The sequence below is a fragment of the Helicoverpa armigera genome, chromosome 9 (genome assembly GCF_030705265.1).
Source record: "Helicoverpa armigera isolate CAAS_96S chromosome 9, ASM3070526v1, whole genome shotgun sequence".
In the NCBI taxonomy this organism is placed as follows: Eukaryota; Metazoa; Arthropoda; class Insecta; order Lepidoptera; family Noctuidae; genus Helicoverpa; species Helicoverpa armigera.
The window spans coordinates 6,133,518-6,154,061 of NC_087128.1; the positions used below are offsets into that span (position 1 = coordinate 6,133,518).

At 37.5% G+C, this 20,544-nt stretch overlaps 2 protein-coding genes across 2 annotated transcripts; both read left to right on the forward strand.

Moving 5' to 3' along the window:
• Positions 1-5,847: 5,847 nt before the first annotated feature.
• Positions 5,848-11,410, forward strand: LOC110370008 (allantoinase). Its single transcript, XM_021325693.3, has 10 exons — positions 5,848-6,124; positions 6,472-6,623; positions 7,518-7,632; positions 8,189-8,335; positions 8,431-8,488; positions 8,626-8,719; positions 9,208-9,421; positions 9,671-9,800; positions 9,943-10,148; positions 11,217-11,410. Exons 1-10 carry the CDS (start codon positions 5,963-5,965, stop codon positions 11,343-11,345), a joined length of 1,407 nt encoding a protein of 468 aa, XP_021181368.3. The 5' UTR covers positions 5,848-5,962; the 3' UTR covers positions 11,346-11,410.
• Positions 11,411-12,842: 1,432 nt separating this feature from the next.
• Positions 12,843-19,894, forward strand: LOC110370010 (allantoinase). Its single transcript, XM_021325697.3, has 11 exons — positions 12,843-13,094; positions 13,173-13,369; positions 14,007-14,158; positions 17,228-17,342; positions 17,550-17,696; positions 17,777-17,837; positions 18,103-18,196; positions 18,283-18,496; positions 18,814-18,943; positions 19,052-19,257; positions 19,547-19,894. Exons 1-11 carry the CDS (start codon positions 13,058-13,060, stop codon positions 19,673-19,675), a joined length of 1,482 nt encoding a protein of 493 aa, XP_021181372.2. The 5' UTR covers positions 12,843-13,057; the 3' UTR covers positions 19,676-19,894.
• The last annotated feature ends 650 nt before the right edge of the window (positions 19,895-20,544 follow it).

The following is a 20,544-nucleotide window of genomic DNA, read 5'->3' on the forward strand; positions in this document are numbered from 1 at the left end:
TTTATTATGGCTATACTTAATCTTTACTAGCTGTTGCCCGCAACTTCGTCTGCGTAGGCAATATAGAATAGTCAAAATACTACTTATCCCGTAGGTGCATTCTTTCACGTGACAGTATAATTAGGATTAGCACTTAGCAGTCGCATAGATTCATTGATCAAGGTTGTGTTGTGGATGTGACCATTTATCTAAACAAAAGAAGTAAAGTTTGTGACGTTGTGAATATCTCTGGATCTAGTCAGCCAATTTGGAAAATTATTACGTATGGTGCGTAAGTAATTTTCACAGGAAACAGTTATAATCTATGTCTATATGCTTTGAGTCTGACAAAGCTGTCATTTGTACATTTTCTGCAGCTGCTGCGACTAATCAGAAGCCAGAAAGTCTGTCAGTTTCACCATGGATATCGTCTTGTGTAGTGAGACTGGACTGAAGATAGGTAGATAGGTAGTCGCTCCAAGCAAAATATTGGTACTCAAACAGATTCGGTGACTGGAAGGCAATACCAACATAGTTGGGGAATAGCTGGATGGATGATAAAATGAGTCATCATCATCAGCAGGCGCATAGGGTAGGATAGTTTCACTACTGGGGAGAAACACTTGTATGACGGGGATTTTCTGTGCACTTACTCACTATGGTAAGGCTGACCCCACATTAGGCGTGCGCGATCCTCGGGCTTGTGAGTAGCGCGGGCGTCGCGAGCACGCTGCACGAACGTCGCGTTTTGCTGCCCTGCGGCATGTGTGAAGAGTGCAAGCGACGCGCTCGCGGCGAGCACGCGGCGCTCGAGTTGCGTTCTTACCCCTTCGCCCGCTATCCCCGCCGCCCGCTAAACGCCTTAGCAGTTAAACGTCAAGGAGAGCAGCGCGTGCGCCGCGAGCGCGCTGTAGGTAAATGCCGCAGGGCAGCAAAACGCGACGCACGCGCGGCGCCCGCGCTACTCACACGCCCGAGGATCGCGCCTAATGTGGGAGGCCTAAGCCGGGACTCCACCGAAATGTTTGCATTAGTTCACGAATAGACAAAATGTACGTATCTGTGAGAGTCCACTTCATGTGTTCGTACTTGAAACCTGCAGCTTTGCCAAGATTTTCAAAATGTACGCTTGCAATTTGTCATTTCTTGGTGGAGCCAGCAAATCGAAAGAAACATAAGTGTTGTATACTGTGCGTCACTACCGCACACCGGGAAAATTTCGCTCTTGCGGAGGACGTTTATATACCATATTTTGTGTCACACAGGACGACAGTAAGTATCCACCGAAACACTTTCAAAGATCTGATGAACGAACAAATCAGACCTAACTTGGTCACCTGGGGCCAATCAGAGCTCTATGAAGCGATAATACGCTTTGGCTCCTACTGTTATTGTGGTTTCTGAAAATTTATTCACCTCATTCAACGATGAATGTAATTCTGATGGTACTATTAAGAACACTTGCTTAGCGCAGAAGCTGACGTTGGCAGGTCGACTCTTTGACTTCTCGAATAGGATACCATTGGTTTTTGTGTAATGCACACCTGCAATGCATGCTGGATTAGGATAGGATACAGGTGGATAGGATTTGCAACAGAAAACAATTCTGTCTTTGTGATTGAATGACATCAAACGTAGTTTTATATAAAAGGTGTTTTTTTAGACTTGGCTCGGGTCTTACTGAGACTGTTCGTAATCGTGACCAGTGTATTTGCGATCAGAAGTTGAAAGTAAGCATGTCTCTGGTATGCGACGCGCAATTTGTACGTTTTCAGACTCATAAAGCATTTTACGTGTGTATGGTATTAAATCGAGAAAGCTCCCATTTCTTATCTGCACTTTGTATCTGGGCTTGTTCTTAAAGCTACAGAATCCTACATTACATACCTACCTCACGCTTAGCAGCGCTTGCGAGACAGATCCTCCTTTCTTCTAGGATTAAGTTTACATATTTTGCATCAGAAAAAATAATTAAGGTCTACTTAATACTACTCACTCAAAGTAATTTGTTTTAAGGCCACCACAGTGGAAGATAAGCTAAACTATGTTTATGAAAACATCCTGATATGAACTCCATCTGTAACTTTAAATGATAATTAATTGTTATACTAAAGTCATCATTTTGACATAATGTTCAAAAATAATTTAGATGGCACCGTTTTAAATTTGGCTGAGAACTATTAATTTTCCTTTCATCAAGGTAATAATTATAATTGGATTTTGATGTGGCACGGCAAACTGACAAACACTATTGAAATGTCTATCGAAAAATTACACTACGTGTTAAAATATGGTGAATTACGGAAAATACACAACTCCATCTGTTGAAATAATAATCCTCTATAAAGAATGTGTGGTAATTTATTGTCATTTACCACCTCGCTCCTTTGACAAATTTTATGTATTTTATTTAACACAGATTACCACAGATGGAGCTACTTTAACCTTGGCTAAACAAAATTTTCATATTTTTTTTTCTTCCGAAGTTACTTATGAAGGTGTGATTTTCTGTGTAAAGGTTAATAATAGGTCGATCAGCTAATATAAGTACAACATTCAAATGTACAGTTTTGACAAACAGATTACGTGTCGTAATATTTTACATCTTGAATTCACAAAATTAATCATATCTTTTGATAGAGTGAATCGATTTCGATGAAACAAAAACTAAGTAATACCCCAAGTTACGCAGAATGTTTGTATATAAGCATTTTCTGCATTGAATTCGTAGATTTTACGTGAATCCCGAACGAACAAACAGATAAACAGATAAACAGACAAACAGACAAACAGACAAACAGACAAAAATGACAAAAATGATGGAAATGGGTTCTGTTAGTTATCCTTTAACATGCTGGCTATTTTTTTTGTCAATTTCTTCAATGTACAAAAATTACTTTTCTACAGATTTATTATATGTATAGATAGCACACTAGTTTTTGTTGGCTATTTTACATACCCCCTGTATGTTCATCGTATATTTTATCGAAAATAAATGAGTTTTGTGAGGTATAATTTGATTCCTTTCCATCCCCATTCCAGTTTAGTTTTTTTTAATTATTTTCAATTGGATTTACAAGTTTATCTTCGGTATTATTAATCATAATTTCTGCTGTAAGATTGGTCCGATAGTTGCGTTTAAATAAGTAGCTTGGCTACAGGTAGTTCTAGACTAGTTTTAGATTTTCAATCAATATAATTGATGAGGTTTTTAAATTACATCAGTCTTTAAAACGATTATAATTTGTTTACAACGATGCTTTGTATAACATGAACTTAATTTATATGAACCTGTTTTAAGATCCAGTTCCAATCATGATCTCGTTAAGATTTGGTAAAACGTCAATTATAACTGCTGAAGGGTTAAATCCAATATGTAGGTACAGTCAACTTCAGGTCAGTGGTAACAGTTTTATAGGAAAATCGTACTTATTACTATTGAGTTAAGGTGCATGACAGTTACCACTGATGTGCGGTCTACCGTAGGTACATAATGTAAAAATATTTTTCGACAATATTATGTTTCAAAAGGCCTATAAAAAAATTAACTCTGATCGGCAAAAATTACCGAGCTGGGCCCGATTCTCCTAAGTTAATCATGTCAAAATCGCATAGAAATCGAATCGGAATATGATCGCAATAGCAGTTTTAAGTTAAAACTTTTAACCATATCGGGCATTCTGCTACTAATATAAGACCAATCGTATTCCAACGACATTCGATTGGTTTGCGATTGGTCTGCTATTTTGGTGATTTTGGTCTATACCTACGGTAGTTTGCTCTACAATCATATTGCAATAGTTAATCATTTGCAGACAAAATGATTCATTATTAAATGACAGAAAAAGGATAAAAACGTTTATTTCAAAGAAAAAATAGCGGAATGCCACATACGCTTCAATCGTAATCGAGTCGGGATTGAATCTCAATCGAACGTGAATCGTATGTCGCTTAAGTAAAATTAGGAGAATCGGGCCCCTGGTCAAAGTATCAGTGAGTAGTAATAATATGAAATATTATAATCACCTGTTGCCTAGTCCTGATGCAGCAGAAATGTTCTATCTTGTTGTTTATTTCAAAATAACGCCTCACTCAGTAAATCACTCTTACGTTTACGCTTTTCACATTTCACGGAGCTTTGGTCTTACATAGCATTGAAAATAACTCGCGCACTCCTGATACTTCATGTAACACTTTTTGAAGTGTAACTATGTTCTTAGAGAGATCGTCTTCAAGCTGTTTAGTATGTTACAGAAATTATCCTCATACCCAAAATGATGAACGCACATGTATTTACACTTCTTTTTTATTAGTAACTTATTTCTTATTTTTCTACGTTACGTTTGATGAGTTATGCATTTGACCACTATTTGTAATGCTATGTCTGTTGTAGAACGTAAGCTGGTGTGTGGCCACGGGCAGTGCTTGCATACGTGGTGTCGCGGTGCGATAGCGCTCCGGGCTCATCCGTCATTACTATGCAAGGAGCGTTTCTTCCTTTCTTGCCGCCAATGTCGCTCGCATTGTTTACCGGCACGCCGCTGTCGCCAGCAGCTCACCACCTAACTGTACACTCACGAACTAAGTGGACCCTGAAATTGGCAATGCCCTTGTTTTCATACGTTCAAAGTTGACCAGATCGAGTGACCTAGCTTCTTAGGAAGTTTGCTTGTTTTGTTTTTATCAGCATTTAAGGATGTAGACCTGTGTGCGTGTAATGAGCTGGTGCTAGAACAAGACTTTTATTATTATGTTATTAATGGGATCGTTCGGAATCTGGATCATCCTGCCCTTTTGGAGCAGGACAAACCGGAACCGGTATGTGTTTACAGTTTACTGGGTACTTGTACACTAGCAATGTATGTACCTATGCAGTAGCGAGGGTGGGTTGGTGGTGGCGGGCGATGGCCGGGAGCACCCCGCGTGCTGCGTGCTCGACTTCAAGGCGAAGTTCAAGGCGGGCCGTTGGCATTTATTGTATGATTCGTCAACATCGGTGTCAGATGCTCCGCGCCCACGCTCAGTATGGGTTCACAGTTTAAAATTCAATTATCTAAAACCAAAACGATCTATTGTAGTGATCACTTCATTGTAAATCAGTATTATTTAGTGTAATGGGCAAATCATGGTCCAAAAAAATTAAGCTTTTGTTTAGCGATTTTTGAATGATTTTCTATTGATGTGAGATTCGAATCGAAGAAGATATCAACCATGATAAAGATCGATCGTATCTATAAATTGACTATCGAGGCCTCCCATGTGATTTTTAAAAAATGTATCTATACTTATCTCTTACATAAGATATGCAACTAGCGAAATTCTAGTAAGTACCTATATCGCGCTTATTTTACTCAACCAATCCCTCAGATACATTTTTAATTTTCAAATTTTACCTTAAAAAAAAGATGGCACTCTTTTTTCATGTAGGTAACCGAAATGAATATTTATGAATACGCTGGTGACATGAGTATTCTTAATGGAAACTGTCGGGAGCAAAATGGTTATAAAAAAACACAACATACTAACATGATTTTATGGCCGACAATCTCATCGTCCATTGAGGTTTGATCAAACTTTCCTGCTTACAGTCTTTTTCTACGTAGGCACGTCAGTTTTGAAAATATCGTTCTAATCTAGCTGTATTTTAGAGTATTATGTCAGATCCATATTATTCATAAAAAACAAAATTTTAGAAACGTGTTCCAAAAGTATAAAAAAAAATCACATCTAAATCAATTGTTATCTCCTAAAAAAACAGAATGACAGCTTAAAGTACTTTACAAAACATCTTTACTCGTATCGAACATCTTTCGTCATCGTTATCACTATCATCCATTTGTTTGTTTACAATGGTCACAAAGTTTTCTCGATAACAGAATCCGCTAGCGCGTGGTCATGAGAGCAATAGTTAGTTGTGAATTACACCGCGTTGCTATTGGACGCTAAGTTGGTTCCATTAGCATAGTTGTTGCGAGTTGTTGCGATGGCGTTGCCTGACCGTCACTTGTTTTTGAGCAAACGTCTAGTCACTGATAGCGGAGTGTCAGATGGCGGAGTTCTGGTCGACGAGCGCGGGACCATCGAACAAATTGTCACTAGGGAACAGGCAGATAAAATTGTTGCTGATAGCGATGGGAAAATTAAGGTACCTATCACTTTTTTTGCAGTAGTTTAAAAACAAGTTTTCACGTTGCGTTTTCCTCATTGGAAACTAATCTTCAAAGATTTTACCAAGCATCCCGACGATGTGTAACGAAGTCGATAAAAAATAAAACTTATTCTAAGCCGCATTGTTGTTGGATACCGCTAATGAAGACCTTATTTACTTGTTGTAGCTACGTATATTTTCAAAAGATACATAGCTAAATTGACCTCGTGAACGAGGCAAATTGTTAAATGTTACGTCATGGACCGGTCTTCAGATAAACTCTTCAAAGTAACTGCATACTTTAAATGGTGACGCTTAGTGAAGTCTATTACCCATGTTTTCAGGTCGTGGATGGTGGGGAGCTGGCGCTGCTGGCTGGTGTAGTGGACTCTCATGTCCACGTCAACGAGCCAGGTCGCACAGCTTGGGAAGGGTTCCGTACCGCCACCAGCGCAGCTGCTGCCGGCGGCATCACCACTATTGTCGACATGCCCTTGTAAATACAATGCATTATTATAACTGGTTAATAATTTTGCTAAAGGTACTGTTTTAGGGATGTGGTAGGTGATGTAGGAAGATTTAGGTAAGTAGGAAAATTGTCGCGAATTTAAAATAGTTTCCAACGACAACGATGCCGACTGGTTAGGTACCTACCTAATGTATGTATACTAATGTGCAGGCCATTATCTGTCTATCTATCGCTTGTGACACGCGACAGTAATTAACTAGGTATTAACTTCATACGATCTCATCATCTCAACTATAGACAAGCATTGTTCAAGGTACTGTGTAATTAATTGACTTATATTGGAACTATTGCATAAAGAAAAATACTGCATAAATACTGCATAAAGTTTTATGGAGTAAATATTCTTTGCCAATATTAAATTAATCTTGGTCTGCTGACCCCATTAACAAATCGTAGTTCACTCATAACCGATAAAACATTACCCTACTTTTGAGTTGTGCCGCTGTGTCCTTATCGATGGAATAGTGATTGGAAAATCGATTGTTCCATAATCGATTTTTCATAGTTTTCGGCTGTCACCTATTATCCCATCAGCAACACTGATAGGTACCATAATTCAATGTAATACTTAAAAAAAAAAATTATATGTACTTAAATAAAATGATAACAACGAAATGAAGGCACGTTAGAGACGCATACCTATTAGAGAAAGTTTATCAGATCCCACACATGTCCTACTCCTATCTATTTTATCATAGATTAGATAGAACCTATCTGCGCTCACTTTTCGGATAAAGATAGCGATTTCGTTTAGATTGGTATTGGATCAGTGACCAATACAAATAGAGGTAAATCAGCCATTGATTATTTTTTGTGGGTATTTTATAAAAATGTAAAACACGTTATCTTGTCACTTTTCAGAAATTCTATTCCACCGACTACGACCCTGGAAAACTTGAAAACCAAAGCATCTGCCGCTGAAGGAAATGTCTTTGTCGACGTTGGATTCTGGGGAGGTGTCATTGTCGGAAACGATGTAAGGATTTATCATAATATGTTTTTTCGTATATCCTTAAAAACAGTAAAACAAATAAGCCCCATAGGACCACTGGGTGAATCGATTTCGAAACATCAGGGTGCCAGATATTAATTATAGGTATTATTTGACCCGATTAAAATACCTTAAATATCAATTACATAAAATAAGGTATCTAACATGAAAAGGTAGGTAAGGGTTTACGATCGAAGTTTTTGTATAGCCATAACACAACCATTATTTTCCTTTTCAATCCACATATTTTAGCCATTATTGGGTAAAAGAACAAGTTTTAAATGTTATGAGATCTGTGGCACCATAATATTAAGGCTAACTGACCATAAACTACCAAAGGATTAACAGAATTCGATAAAATATGCAAATATATCAAGTTTTATTCCAAGCTAGGGGTTATTCACTCCGTACCTAGGTAACGACAAATTACTTCCCGTTGAAAATTCATATAGTTGAGGCGTTCTATTTTATTTTCTTAAAGTTTTCTGACTTAGATACATTTTTTAAGAACCAGAAGTGATTCGTTTTTTTAACATTTCAGGATTCACTTCGGGATCTCGTAAAGGCTGGCGTAGTTGGTTTCAAATGCTTCCTTTGTCCGAGTGGAGTTGACGAATTTCCTAATGTTGGGCCTGAAGACTTGGAAAAGGCCTTTGCAGCTTTAGAGGGTACTGGATCTGTACTTGCGGTAATTTTTTTTAAAGTATCTTATTTTGAATTGCTCGGTAACAGACGATTGTCCAAGCATTCGCCTTAACATTCAAAATCTATAATACATTTCAGTTTCATGCAGAACTTGAAGATGATGTTCCACCTACCAGAAAGAAAATCAAAAAGAAAGGTATGCTTGTCAACTTGTATTTAGAAGGACGATAGAAAGAAATAAAAAACCAAGTTACGAAAAAGACAAAATGATTACCTGCTTTTGACTTTTTGGTTTATTTTCGATATGTAAAGACATTCTTTTGTTTATTTTAGACCCCGAAGAATATCAAACATACCTTGAATCAAGGCCTTCCAAAATGGAACTAAACGCAGTCTCGTTAATTAAAGATTTTGTTGACAAAACTGAGTAAGTTATTTTTATGAATAATAATATAATATTTCAATGCACGTTTAATTTTTTTAACTACTTATTAACGCATGTCATGTCATTTGAATTTGGAATCAAAAAATTTTCATTCAATTCTCTTTGCGAATAGTCTATCTATTCGCAAAGAGAATTCGCTCGATATTCGAACATAGAAAATGAGGTGCCATACACGCGCCTCATTTGTTTTTTTTTTTAATATTTGCTAATTTAATGAAAGAAAAATAAAGATGAATGCAGTTAAATATTAAAATGCAAAACTCACTCACTGTACCTATTCTACCTATTCCACTTCACAGTAGCATTTACTTACATTTTGTTTTAGACGACCCACTCAAGGGTATGAACTCAGGATTATTTCAGGAAAGTCGGAAGATCACACCAAAAGATTAAATGGAGCGAGATAAAGTCAAATATTGGGCCCTACTTCTAAGTCTTATTCCTTATTATTTATTTTTTTCCCACAAAAGCGTACGCGTGCACATAGTTCACGTGTCCTCATCTGAGGTGGTTCCTCTGCTGGTGGAGGCGCGGAAGACCCGCCTGGCGAAGGGACACGAGGCATGGCGCGCCGGAGTCACCGCAGAAACTTGCCACCATTACCTAACGTTCAGTGCCGATCAGATCCCAAAAGGAAGGAGCGAATACAAGTGTGCACCTCCTATTAGGGATAAAAATAACAAGGTATAACTGACGTAACTGAAAAAGAAGCAGCTTTTTTATTATTTTAAAAGAGGTTTGATTACTGCTGTCAAAACTTTAAAGGTGGCCTAATCCGTTGCCAAAAATGCAAGCAGCCAGTCTCAACTCGATGCTAATGGCATTTTTCAGGCGCACAAACATATCATTATTATTTTACATCAACTAAAGAAATTCGCTTGAAAAGGTAAATATAATAGCAGAATGGTCAATAATTTAATTTTACTGTTTTAGGAAAAATTGTGGGAATATTTATTGGAAGACAAATTGGACCTAGTCGTGTCTGATCACTCACCTTGCACTCCAGATCTAAAATGTTCAAATAATTTAGAGGCTTGGGGTGGTATTTCATCAGTACAATTTGGTAAGCTTAAAATGATCCCCTAGTTCTTTAGCCGATATCTTAGATCCATCCAACCTGCCAATATAATAATAAGGAGAATTTTATCGTTGTATAAGGAGTAAAGCTTTTTAGATACGTAGGTATTTATATCGTACTTCCACAGGTTTGTCCCTGTTTTGGACAGCAGCAAGTAGCCGCGGCCTCGACCTGGCCTCGATCAGTAAATACATGAGTTCAGGGCCAGCACAGCTGTGCGGCCTTCAAAATCGCAAGGGAGCCCTGAGACCCGGCCTTGATGCTGACCTCATTTTCTTTGACCCTGAAGCGACCTTTACAGTCACAACTGAAATAATACGACACAAGAATAAGGTAAGCTAACGATAAATTTTAAATATCGTAAATAAAGGCATACGCATTTAATTTTCTTTGTTGCATTATCTTCAGATGAGATATTACTGCTACTAAACGAACGAACGAACTAGTGATTTATTGAAAAATAAACAAATCTTTCTCTGTGAATAAGAAGTCGACCGACAGAATACATAATAATGCATGAACTGGTGGGTAAATTTGGTATATGATAAATGAGAATGACGTCTTGCTTACCTATTGTAAGTAGTATTATAGTTAAAGTGTTACTTATACATATTTAATAACTTGAAAACCGACATATTACCTCATTCTTTTCATATTGTGGTATGACGTTTTGAAGATGAAGGCTGAAACTAACATGATCTTCTATATTATTTACGGTCTTTTGTTACCTACATTTACAACTTTGTTATAGTGTATGTAGATAATGAAGTTCTGGTACCTAATGAGAAAAAAATATATACCTATCGTAAAAACCAAATACACATTTAAGTAAAATAATTACTTAGGTTAGACTGGAAGCCGACTCCAACAAAGTTGGGAAAAGGCTAGACTCACACCAAAAAAAAACTGCCATAAGTATATAGCTACACGAGTTTGAGACATAACTATACCTAATAGACAAATCCTAGTAGGCACATCGTAATATCAAATGATTTGAAATGAGCACACCTGTTCTTTGTATTTACTCACAGCTCAATTATATCAGTTTAAACAGTGAATCATAGTTGTGTTAATTACTTACTGAGGTTTGCTTCTCGCTTAATTACTCTACAATAGGAATCACGATTATGCGTTCCAGTTACATAATGTTACAATTGTTACTTATAAAGGTATAGTTCATCTCTTCGTAATTAAGTATGAATGGGTAAGCAAGGGATAAGTTGGTACAGTCTAAACAAAATTCAAATACTCATGTTCTATTACAAAATCTGATTAGGTAGAACTTGTACATGGTGGAACACTGAACATTTTAAAATGCGGCCTTTCTGAGTGAAGAATGCACAAATAGGGTTCCTGTGCCTATAAAAATAAAGATATATTAAAAAGTCTTTATTGTTTCAGTTAACTCCATACATCGGTAAAGAGTTAAAAGGTGTTGTAAAAGAAACCTACCTCCGGGGCCGTCTGATCTACAAGGACGGGGAGGTAGTTGAGAAGCCTCAAGGAAAACTGTTGTTAAATGATATCTGAAGCCATATCGGCGTTGGAAAGTGTTAATTCTTAAATGTTTAGAAAATATACATAAATTAGTGTAACTTGGTGTTTTAGTTTCTTAATGATTGTCCAACTCCCGATCTCTCTGAAATCCATTAAGGCGATTATCACACTGCCCCGCATGATGCAGCGTAGTGCGTGGATGCGTTTTTTTCCGTTGCTTGTAAATATCTCCGTTTGTATGGAAAACACGCATAGTCCAACACACTGAAAATGCATCCACGCGCGTTCATGCGGATCACGCACATACATGCGGAGAAACACGCGCCCCCGCGCGTAGTTGCGGGGTGAAACGCAAGGTATGGCACACTGAATCCCGCAGTGCCGCGCGTGATTTTGAATGGGCGTGACGTGTATATTTGAAAATGGAAGCCGCCGTGTGTGAATTTACAAAACGCACCTACGCGCGTGAGTGCGCGAAAAACCCGCACGATGATGCAGATCTGCACTCCCGCAGGAACGCGCGTAGGTGCGTCGACACGCAAGATGCAGCGTGATGCGGGGCAGTGTGAAGATCACCTAAATAATTTAGGTACCTTAACCTAAACTACTTACTAAAAATCTACGAGAATGCGTTTCCCTATAGATGAGAATATAAGATGCTACTAAGAGCGCGCGCACACTACAAACGTTTGGTCGGCCGATAGTTGGTTTGGGCTCATAAATTAGTATGAAGAGGAATGAAAGTAAACATGTAATAACAATCAAGTATTTGTCAGGTATCAGACCGACCAAACACCATTTTCAAAAAAAAAAACTTTTACAGTCGGCCGGCTAAAAATTTGTTCGTAGTGCGCGCGCTCTTATTCGGTTTTATCACAATTTTATTACAGTAGTAGCGAAACACACTGAAACTGAACACGAATTAATTGGTTTTCATAGCCTCCACCTCTGCGCTACGCACGAATATAGGTATTACAGTGTGGAATTAATATCACCTATAAATCGTATTTTACTCCTTTGTTTTAAAACTAGCATTTTTATAGAGACTTGAAAATCAAGGTAAGAGTTGTTCACCTAGGCACGAAACTAGTATTATAATATTTTGGCCTCATTGTTGTAAAAAACTAGAGATTAAAATAACCGGTTTGGTTGTTTAATAGCTTTGATATTAGGCACCTATGCGCTTTAGATTTGCAAATATTAGCAAAGATCGAAATTGACTCCATCACCAGAAAAAAAGTGATGGTTTTTCCATGTGCCAAATTATTTTATGCATCAGATAATGTACCTGTTTTCATGTCGATAACTTAACCCGAATAGATATTATACCTACAGCAAACAAAAGATGAGATATTATATCCAGATAGATACAAATCAATTTGAGGTAAGTCATGTGAATTTCTTATATTACATATCAATTTAGAGCAGGTCACATCAACAGGCACCTTCTTCATGTTTCAGAGATATGATAGCTATACTGAAATCGATATCCCAAATAACAGAGACGAGATAAGATTCCCCGCTTCGAGCTCCATAACAAAAGATACCCATCAAAGTTAGTTCAACTTCATTAGTCGAAAAACGTGTTTCATTGCCAGCAAATTAGGTTTTACACGGTCGCGATTGTTTGTTGAGCAGCTAATTGTCTTTTGTCATTGATGTTAAGAACATCAACAAATGATTTTGCACTAGTCTTAATAGCTATTCAGTTTTGACTAAGCAGCTGCACAGTATTGACCGCTACTATGTTGTTGCCACTTTTAATAACATCAGTATCATTGTGTAAGTCGTATTCAAACAATAACTTTCAGACTTCGTATAGTCCATTCAATGTACCTATAATGTAAATTTTGTTTGTAGCGGTGGTTACTTCTCACATTACCGGGCCGTCTCAAAAACCTTTCGAGAAACAATTGTTTTTAAGCCGTCGTGTGGTTACCGAAACTGGTGAGTTTGAAGGTGGTGTCTTGGTTGACGAGAATGGAATTATTGAAGCTGTTCTAAGAAAGGATTCTGTTGATTTATTACTTCACTCTGACAGAAGCAGGGATTGGCACGTAAGTCAAATTTTAATTGATCTTCTAAACACTATTGATGACCAAGATTTAGTACTTAAATTAGTTTCTTTTACTACCTTAACGAGTTCGAATATTAGGTATTCGCTTTTTAAGTTTGTAGGAATTTTTAACAAGTATTTGGGAGAATTAGATTGATTTGGATCGGGTATAGGTACGTAGATTTGAAATTATACGTGTCTTCACGATCTTCGATTTAAAACATACTCAAACTCGTTTGACCTCAAAACTTTTGTTAATTGATTTTAGTCTTAGCAAAGTCAATGGCATGGGAATACAAGTGCAAATAAATAGCATTGGCACAAAGTATTTATGACTTTATAGCATATGATTACAGTAGCATTTATTCATGTAACTACGTTTATCAGTTACAAAGAGTCGTTGAACGCAGTCCCACTCACTTTATGGCCGGTAGAAAACGAGGTTTCTTATCCTGAGAATGTGATGTCATGTGAAAACACCAGGTTTAAAAAAGAAACTTATTAGCTCAGGACTTTTTTTTTTTTTTGGCTCAGGACTTAGGATACTGGTCCATATCCCATCTACTTATAAATAGGAAAATCATTAAAAATCACCCTTTCTATTGTTTTATCAGCTTAGTAATCTTTTTTTATTTCAGCTTATAGAAGGCGGGTCTTTTGCGTTGATGGCTGGAGGGGTGGATTCTCACGTGCACGTAAATGAGCCGGGTAGAAGCACTTGGGAGGGCTATGTTACGGCTACAGAGGCTGCCGCTGCTGGAGGGGTCACCACCATCATCGATATGCCTTTGTATGTCATGGATTAAAAAAATATAGTCCAGGCTCAAGGTTTGCCAAAGAGCGATGGAACGTAGCCTTTTAGGCATAGGCCCCGGAAGAGATGGCGTGACGACCTGGACGCCTATCGTCGAGACTGGTGGACTCGGTCGAAAGATCGAGAAGTGTGGAAGCAAGATGGGGAGGCCTTTGCCCAGCAGTGGGAGATTATGGGCTAAAAATAAATAATAATAAATCCAACAATCTATTTCAGTGGGCCAGTGGCGTAGCGTGGGTATCTGCCGCCCGGGGCAGTTGTCGATTTTGCCGCCCCTTACCGTGTATTTTTTTTAACAAGTGTTACTGGCCGTTTGTCATTTTTAACCGACTTCAAAAAAAGGATATCGACGTTAAAATCATCAAATGACCCTTCCCTTCCTTGAGGAAGATAAGGAGTTAATGGAATTTTACAGACCAATTGCACTGATTCCTGTTATCTCAAAGATATTTGAAAAATATATACATAGTAAGTTATATAATTACCTAGAAACAAATAATATATTATGTTCAGAGCAAAAAGGATTTAGACAAAATAAGGATATAAATCTAGCCATTTACGACTTTTATAACACAATAATTACTTGTGTGGACAAACGATCCTCGATCTGCGCAATCTACTGCGATATGACGCAGGCATTCGATTATGTGGATCACAGTATATTATTAAATAAGCTTGAGACATACGGGATTCGTGGAAATGTTTTAAACCTTATAAAGTCATATCTCACAGACAGAGAACAGATCACTGGCATCTCAAAAATAAATAGACTTACAAAGTATGAGGAAACACATTTGTCTGGAACTCGGTTAGTAAAATATGGAGTCCCACAGGGGAGTGTGCTTGGCCCGCTTTTGTTTATACTTTATATAAATGACATGCCTAAATGCACGATTCATCCAATGTCCCTGTTCGCTGATGATAGTACTGTGTCGATTCAGTGCACAACTAGGGAGAAATATGAAGAGGAAATAAATGAAAGCTTGACATCTATTGTTAACTGGCTAGACAACAATAACTTAAAAATAAACCTTACAAAAACCCAAATCATGCATTTTAGCCAAAGGCCACAACTCCAAAACCAAATCAATGTAGGTTACGAAAATAACCCAATACGCGAAGTAGCTTCTACCAAGTTTTTAGGATTAACTATTGATAGGCAGCTAAACTGGAAAGATCACATAGAAGGTTTATGCAAAAAAGTAAGTAGTTCCGCTTATGCTCTCTATAAGCTGACCTCTGTTGTAAACGTCGACGCTGTTCTCACCTCCTATCATAGTCTTACGGCGTCAATCTTACGATACGGGATCATCTTTTGGGGCAATTCCACAAATAGTATTATGGTATTTAAAGCCCAAAAGCGATGTGTGCGATCGATGTTTGGTCTTCAGTCAACTGATAGCTGTAAGCCATATTTTCTCAAGCATATAAAATCCTGACACTTCCGTCACTATATATTCTGGAGGTATCAATATTTGTACACAAAAATCCTCACTTATTTCAACGCATGTGTGATGTAATAAAGCGCAACAGGCGCAATGACAATAGGTTGTGTCTACATAGTGCTAAAACAACCCTAATGACCAAAAGTTTGCTCTGCATGGCCCCAAAAATATATAATAAATTACCACAAAAAATAAAAGAATATGACTTGACCACATTTAAACGAGCACTTAGAGCCCTCTTGGTCAAACAATGTTACTACACCATTAATGATTTTTTAAATGACAATAACTTAGAAACACCTTGACATACGCACTGTTCTCCTAGTATTCTTTCTTATGTTTTAAATTCATACATTCATACGCCTTCTGAGGCAGATTTTGGTGGACCTAATTTTACTAAAATTGTGAACATATTTAATACCCAAAATGTATATGAATAAATAAATTGATTTGATTTGATTTGATCCCACTGTGGGTTAGCAGCGGCGAGGGAGTGTCAGACTTTTACTGATTAAAAACCGTCATGTTCTGTCGAAGGCCTTTTATGTTTTATGGTAACTCTTTCGAACAACCAGCAGCCCCGGCAGAAGGGGGAGGTTCTCAAGTAGACTTTTCTTTTATATCTTTGTTACTTGATTTCTGGAAGGTATTAAAATTCCAAATACGCGAGCGAAGCGAGCGGGAAATTTTTATCGGATTTAAACCAAAAATTACGTAAAATTTAGCCCAAACGTACTTAACTTTTTGCTTGTTGACAGATGCAAAATAAGGGCATATCGTTTTTTAATACGCGAGCGAAGCGAGCGCAAAATTTTTATCGGACTTAAAACAAAAATTACGTAAAATTTACCCCAAACGTACTTAACTTTTTGTTTGTTGATAGATGCAAAAACAAGGGCATATCGTTTTTGAATACGCGAGCGAAGCGAGCGCGAAATTTTTATGGGACTTAAACCAAATATTACGTAAAATTTAGCCCAAACGTACTTAACTTTTCGTTTGTTGACAAATGCAAAATCAAGCGCATACAGTTTCTGAACACGCGAGCGAAGCGAGCGCGAAATTTTTTATTTTTTTTTATTTAAGACTCAAAACCAAAATAACGTAAAATGTAGTGTCACGTGTGTTTTAAGTACCAAATTTAAACAATAATTAATTTTAACTTTAAAAAGTTTCAACTTGTTTAATGTTTCGTTATTGTTAGACAGTTTTATGTAGCGGCGCAGATACTAGTTGCGAACAATTTTTTTTAATTGGGTAAATTTTGCCGCCCCCTAAAAGCTGCCGCCCGGGGAATGTGCACCCCCTGCCCCCCCCACGCTACGCCACTGCAGTGGGCAATTACTTAGTGATAGTCAGAAGCCAGTAAGTCTGACAACCAGTCTTACCTAGGAGTATTGGGTTGCCGGGGTAACTGGGTTGAGGAGGCCAGATAGGTAGCCGCTCCTTGTAAAGCACTGTTGGAAACTTGTTGGAAAAAGGCTAGGCGTATGAATTACATAGTGTTAGTACTCCTTAATTAACTTGAGTTCGAATTTTGGAAATACACATATATCCACACCATTAATATCTAGTAGAAATTAAGCTTTATTTGTTACAGAAATTCAATTCCTCCTACGACTACTGTTGAAAACTTGAAAATCAAAGCAAATACGGCGAGGGAGGAAGTATATGTGGATGTTGGTTTTTGGGGAGGGGTCGTTCCTGGCAATGAGGTAATTCAATGTTTTCTTCCACGATTGTGATTAGATACCTAACTATTTTAAACCGGTTTTAGGTACCTAAGTATAAAATATTTTCCTCAATAATTAACAGTCGCGAGGCCAGTTTCCGTCGATTGCAAAAAATAAGGCATTATTCATAAATTGCAATTAATTAGATTGGATTTTGTTTCCTTATCTGCTACTAACCTCGTTTTTCAGTTGGAGTTACATGAAATGATAAAAGCAGGAGTTGTGGGTTTCAAATGCTTTCTGATCAACAGTGGTGTTTCCGAGTTTCCGTATGTCACGCCAGATGATTTGGAGAAAGCTATGTCTTACCTTAATGGAACTGGAACCGTTTTAGCCGTAAGAACTTTCTAATGTTTGACTGAATATTAATGTTTTAGTTACTTAGTTATAATTGACAAAAATGGTTTTGGTTTTAGTTCCATGCTGAACTCCAAATTGGCGACGAAAATTCTGAATGCAAAGGTCAAACTTGTCCAGGTACGCCTATCAACCTCGACAACAAACACAATAACTTTAATAAGATCGTTCTTTAGAGTCGAAACTGTCATTTTTCTTTTAGAAATTAGCTTACATATACTTTCTTTTCTTTGCATCTCTAATTAATATAAATGTCCCAATATACCAAAGAAATTAAAAAGAAGGTGAATTTTGTGACATACAAAGAAGTTCAGGAGTTGGCACCGACAAGAGCTGGGCTCTAAAATTGATCATGATGATAACGAAGGCACTGTACCCATTTCAGATCCATCTTTGTACGAGACTTACCTTGCAACACGCCCCGAAATCATGGAGTTAGAAGCAGCGTCGTTTATCTCCTCACAACTACATAAAACTGAGTAAGGGAATGTTTTATTTATAGGTTTAAAAACATTAGCCTATTCCATATGCCAGCAGCATGAGCTGACATTACTTTACTTTGTAGTGTCCATGTCCACGTGGTACATGTGTCTGCGGAAGGAGTGGTGCCTATTCTAGAAGCTGCTCGAGACGAGAGAATTAAGAACGGATACAAAGGCTGGCGGGGTGGTGTTACTGCTGAAACGTGTAACCACTACCTTACGCTGAGTTCGGATCAGATCCCACCAGGACACGCCGAGTACAAGTGCGCTCCGCCCATTAGGAACATCACTAACAAGGTAGACAATAATCTATGCAGATTATGGGGGGCGAAACCAGGCGAACTTTTGTACTTTTGTTGGCCATAGGAAATCTGCTAACTTGAAATATCTATAAGGACATATTTTTTTTTATATATGATCATGTAATGTGACCTACTTATTTCTATTAATTATCACCGACTTAATAGCTTTTCGTATTTACCATTTAAACCATTTAAACCATTTATTTGCTACACATACACTTTACATTTATAGGACAACAAACAGAAGGAGAAAAATGATATGTATTTCTAGTATTTTCTGCACAAGATATGATTAAATTGTTTTATTTGCAGCAAAAATTATGGGAGTATATTCGAGATGAAAGATTGGATTTAGTCACATCTGATCACTCGCCTAGTGTTTCTGAACTCAAAGGGAAAAATTTCTTAACAGCCTGGGGTGGAATATCGTCCCTTCAGTTTGGTAAATACCTGCCTACATCTTCTTTAGCCACGTTTTGTTTTAAATAGATTGTATTACCTATTTTTAAATATTTTCGGACCTACTTATTTACTTGTGTTATTTTTCTAGATCTGCCATTATTTTGGACTGAAGCAAAAGCTCGCGGGTTCACATTAAGTACCCTGAGTCATTATTTATCAGCTGGGCCAGCTCGTCTTTGTGGCTTGCAAGAGAAAAAAGGATCACTGAGAGCCGGCCTCGATGCCGACCTCATTTTCTTTGATCCTGACGCATCATTCGTTGTTACGCCCGAAGTCATAAGATACAAAAACAAGGTGACGGCTTCTATTGTAACATGGTCTTGACTATGAAATTTTGCATAACAGACATTATCTTTTTGCGTGAATAATTGAGATTTATACAATTCTGTCAACGTATTCGTACAGGTTCTTAGGTACCCACATGTTCTATTTTCACAAATTCGCTATTCATAGGATGTCACACGTTGTTTATATAATTGTTATTGTACTTCAGTAACATAAAATTATTCAAAAATAGTTCCATCCGAAGTAACTAGGTAACTAGGTGGGTTCCATAAATTATTTATTTTTTTTCTCATTACAGATAAGCCCATACATGAATAGGGTGTTAACGGGGAAAGTGATGCAAACGTACGTAAGAGGAGAACTCGTCTATTCCGATGGCGAGCTAATCGGAGGGCCTAAAGGACAATTATTGTTAAATTATGAATAGTAAATAAGACGCTCCTTAGACGATCAATTAAAGTGTGCAATATTACGAATTCTGCAAACTTATTAAGCATGGAGGGCAAATATTGAAGATTTTAACGACAAAAAATTTGAATGCACAATAGATTTATTGTAATTTTGCACAGTTATTGTAGGTCTAGGGGGGCGTCTAACACAAAACCTGTATACCTCCACTGTAACCAATAAAAACAATAATCTCTAAGTTTCTTTTATTTTAATGCATGGACCTTTACAGATTTAAGGTATTTAAATTGTCAATTAACATAGTATTCCTTACAATCACACAAAGCTTAACAAACTAAACAGAGCTTGTACTTAAGAAAAATAAATTGGCTCGAATTGGTTTGTTAGACGATCGTGTCAGTCACAATTTTTGTCGACGAGGCTCTATACGAATGTGGCTTACATGACATGTGGACTAAGAAACTCGTTTTCTGGAAAAGCTATTGAAGTGGGACTAGCTGATAACATCCAACCAACCATATGTAAAAAATATAGCAGCACCATTAAGGGTGCGTCTACACGGTGCATGAAGCTGGAGCAACTTAACATGCGCAAGTGACAACTGACAAGAGCAGGCAGGTGGGTATTTTTATTGGTACATGCACTGGACCCTCACGTTTTTAAAATGCATATAACCTGCGCTCATTCCTCACACGCGCAGGTTGCAGGGTGTAGATGCACCCTAAGTGCACTAGATTTTACAGTACGGGGAACTGCTTTATGCGCAGTCTTGCCAGACTGTAGAAAAACCTGGGAATACACCCAAACTAACTACTTGGATTTTTATTCTATAATTTGGGAAAAAAAGCATTCTGTATAAAAAAGGAGTGCTTAAACTTAAAATGCATC

Coding starts and splice junctions, on each gene's coding strand:
- LOC110370008 (XM_021325693.3), top strand. CDS start 5,963: ATGGCGTTGCCTGACCGTCACTTGTTTTTGAGCAAACGTCTAGTCACT. Junction 7,633..8,188: donor GTGTCATTGTCGGAAACGAT/GTAAGGATTTAT, acceptor TTAACATTTCAG/GATTCACTTCGGGATCTCGT. Junction 8,489..8,625: donor AAAGAAAATCAAAAAGAAAG/GTATGCTTGTCA, acceptor TGTTTATTTTAG/ACCCCGAAGAATATCAAACA.
- LOC110370010 (XM_021325697.3), top strand. CDS start 13,058: ATGTTGTTGCCACTTTTAATAACATCAGTATCATTGT. Junction 17,343..17,549: donor GGGTCGTTCCTGGCAATGAG/GTAATTCAATGT, acceptor CTCGTTTTTCAG/TTGGAGTTACATGAAATGAT. Junction 17,838..18,102: donor CAAAGGTCAAACTTGTCCAG/GTACGCCTATCA, acceptor TACCCATTTCAG/ATCCATCTTTGTACGAGACT.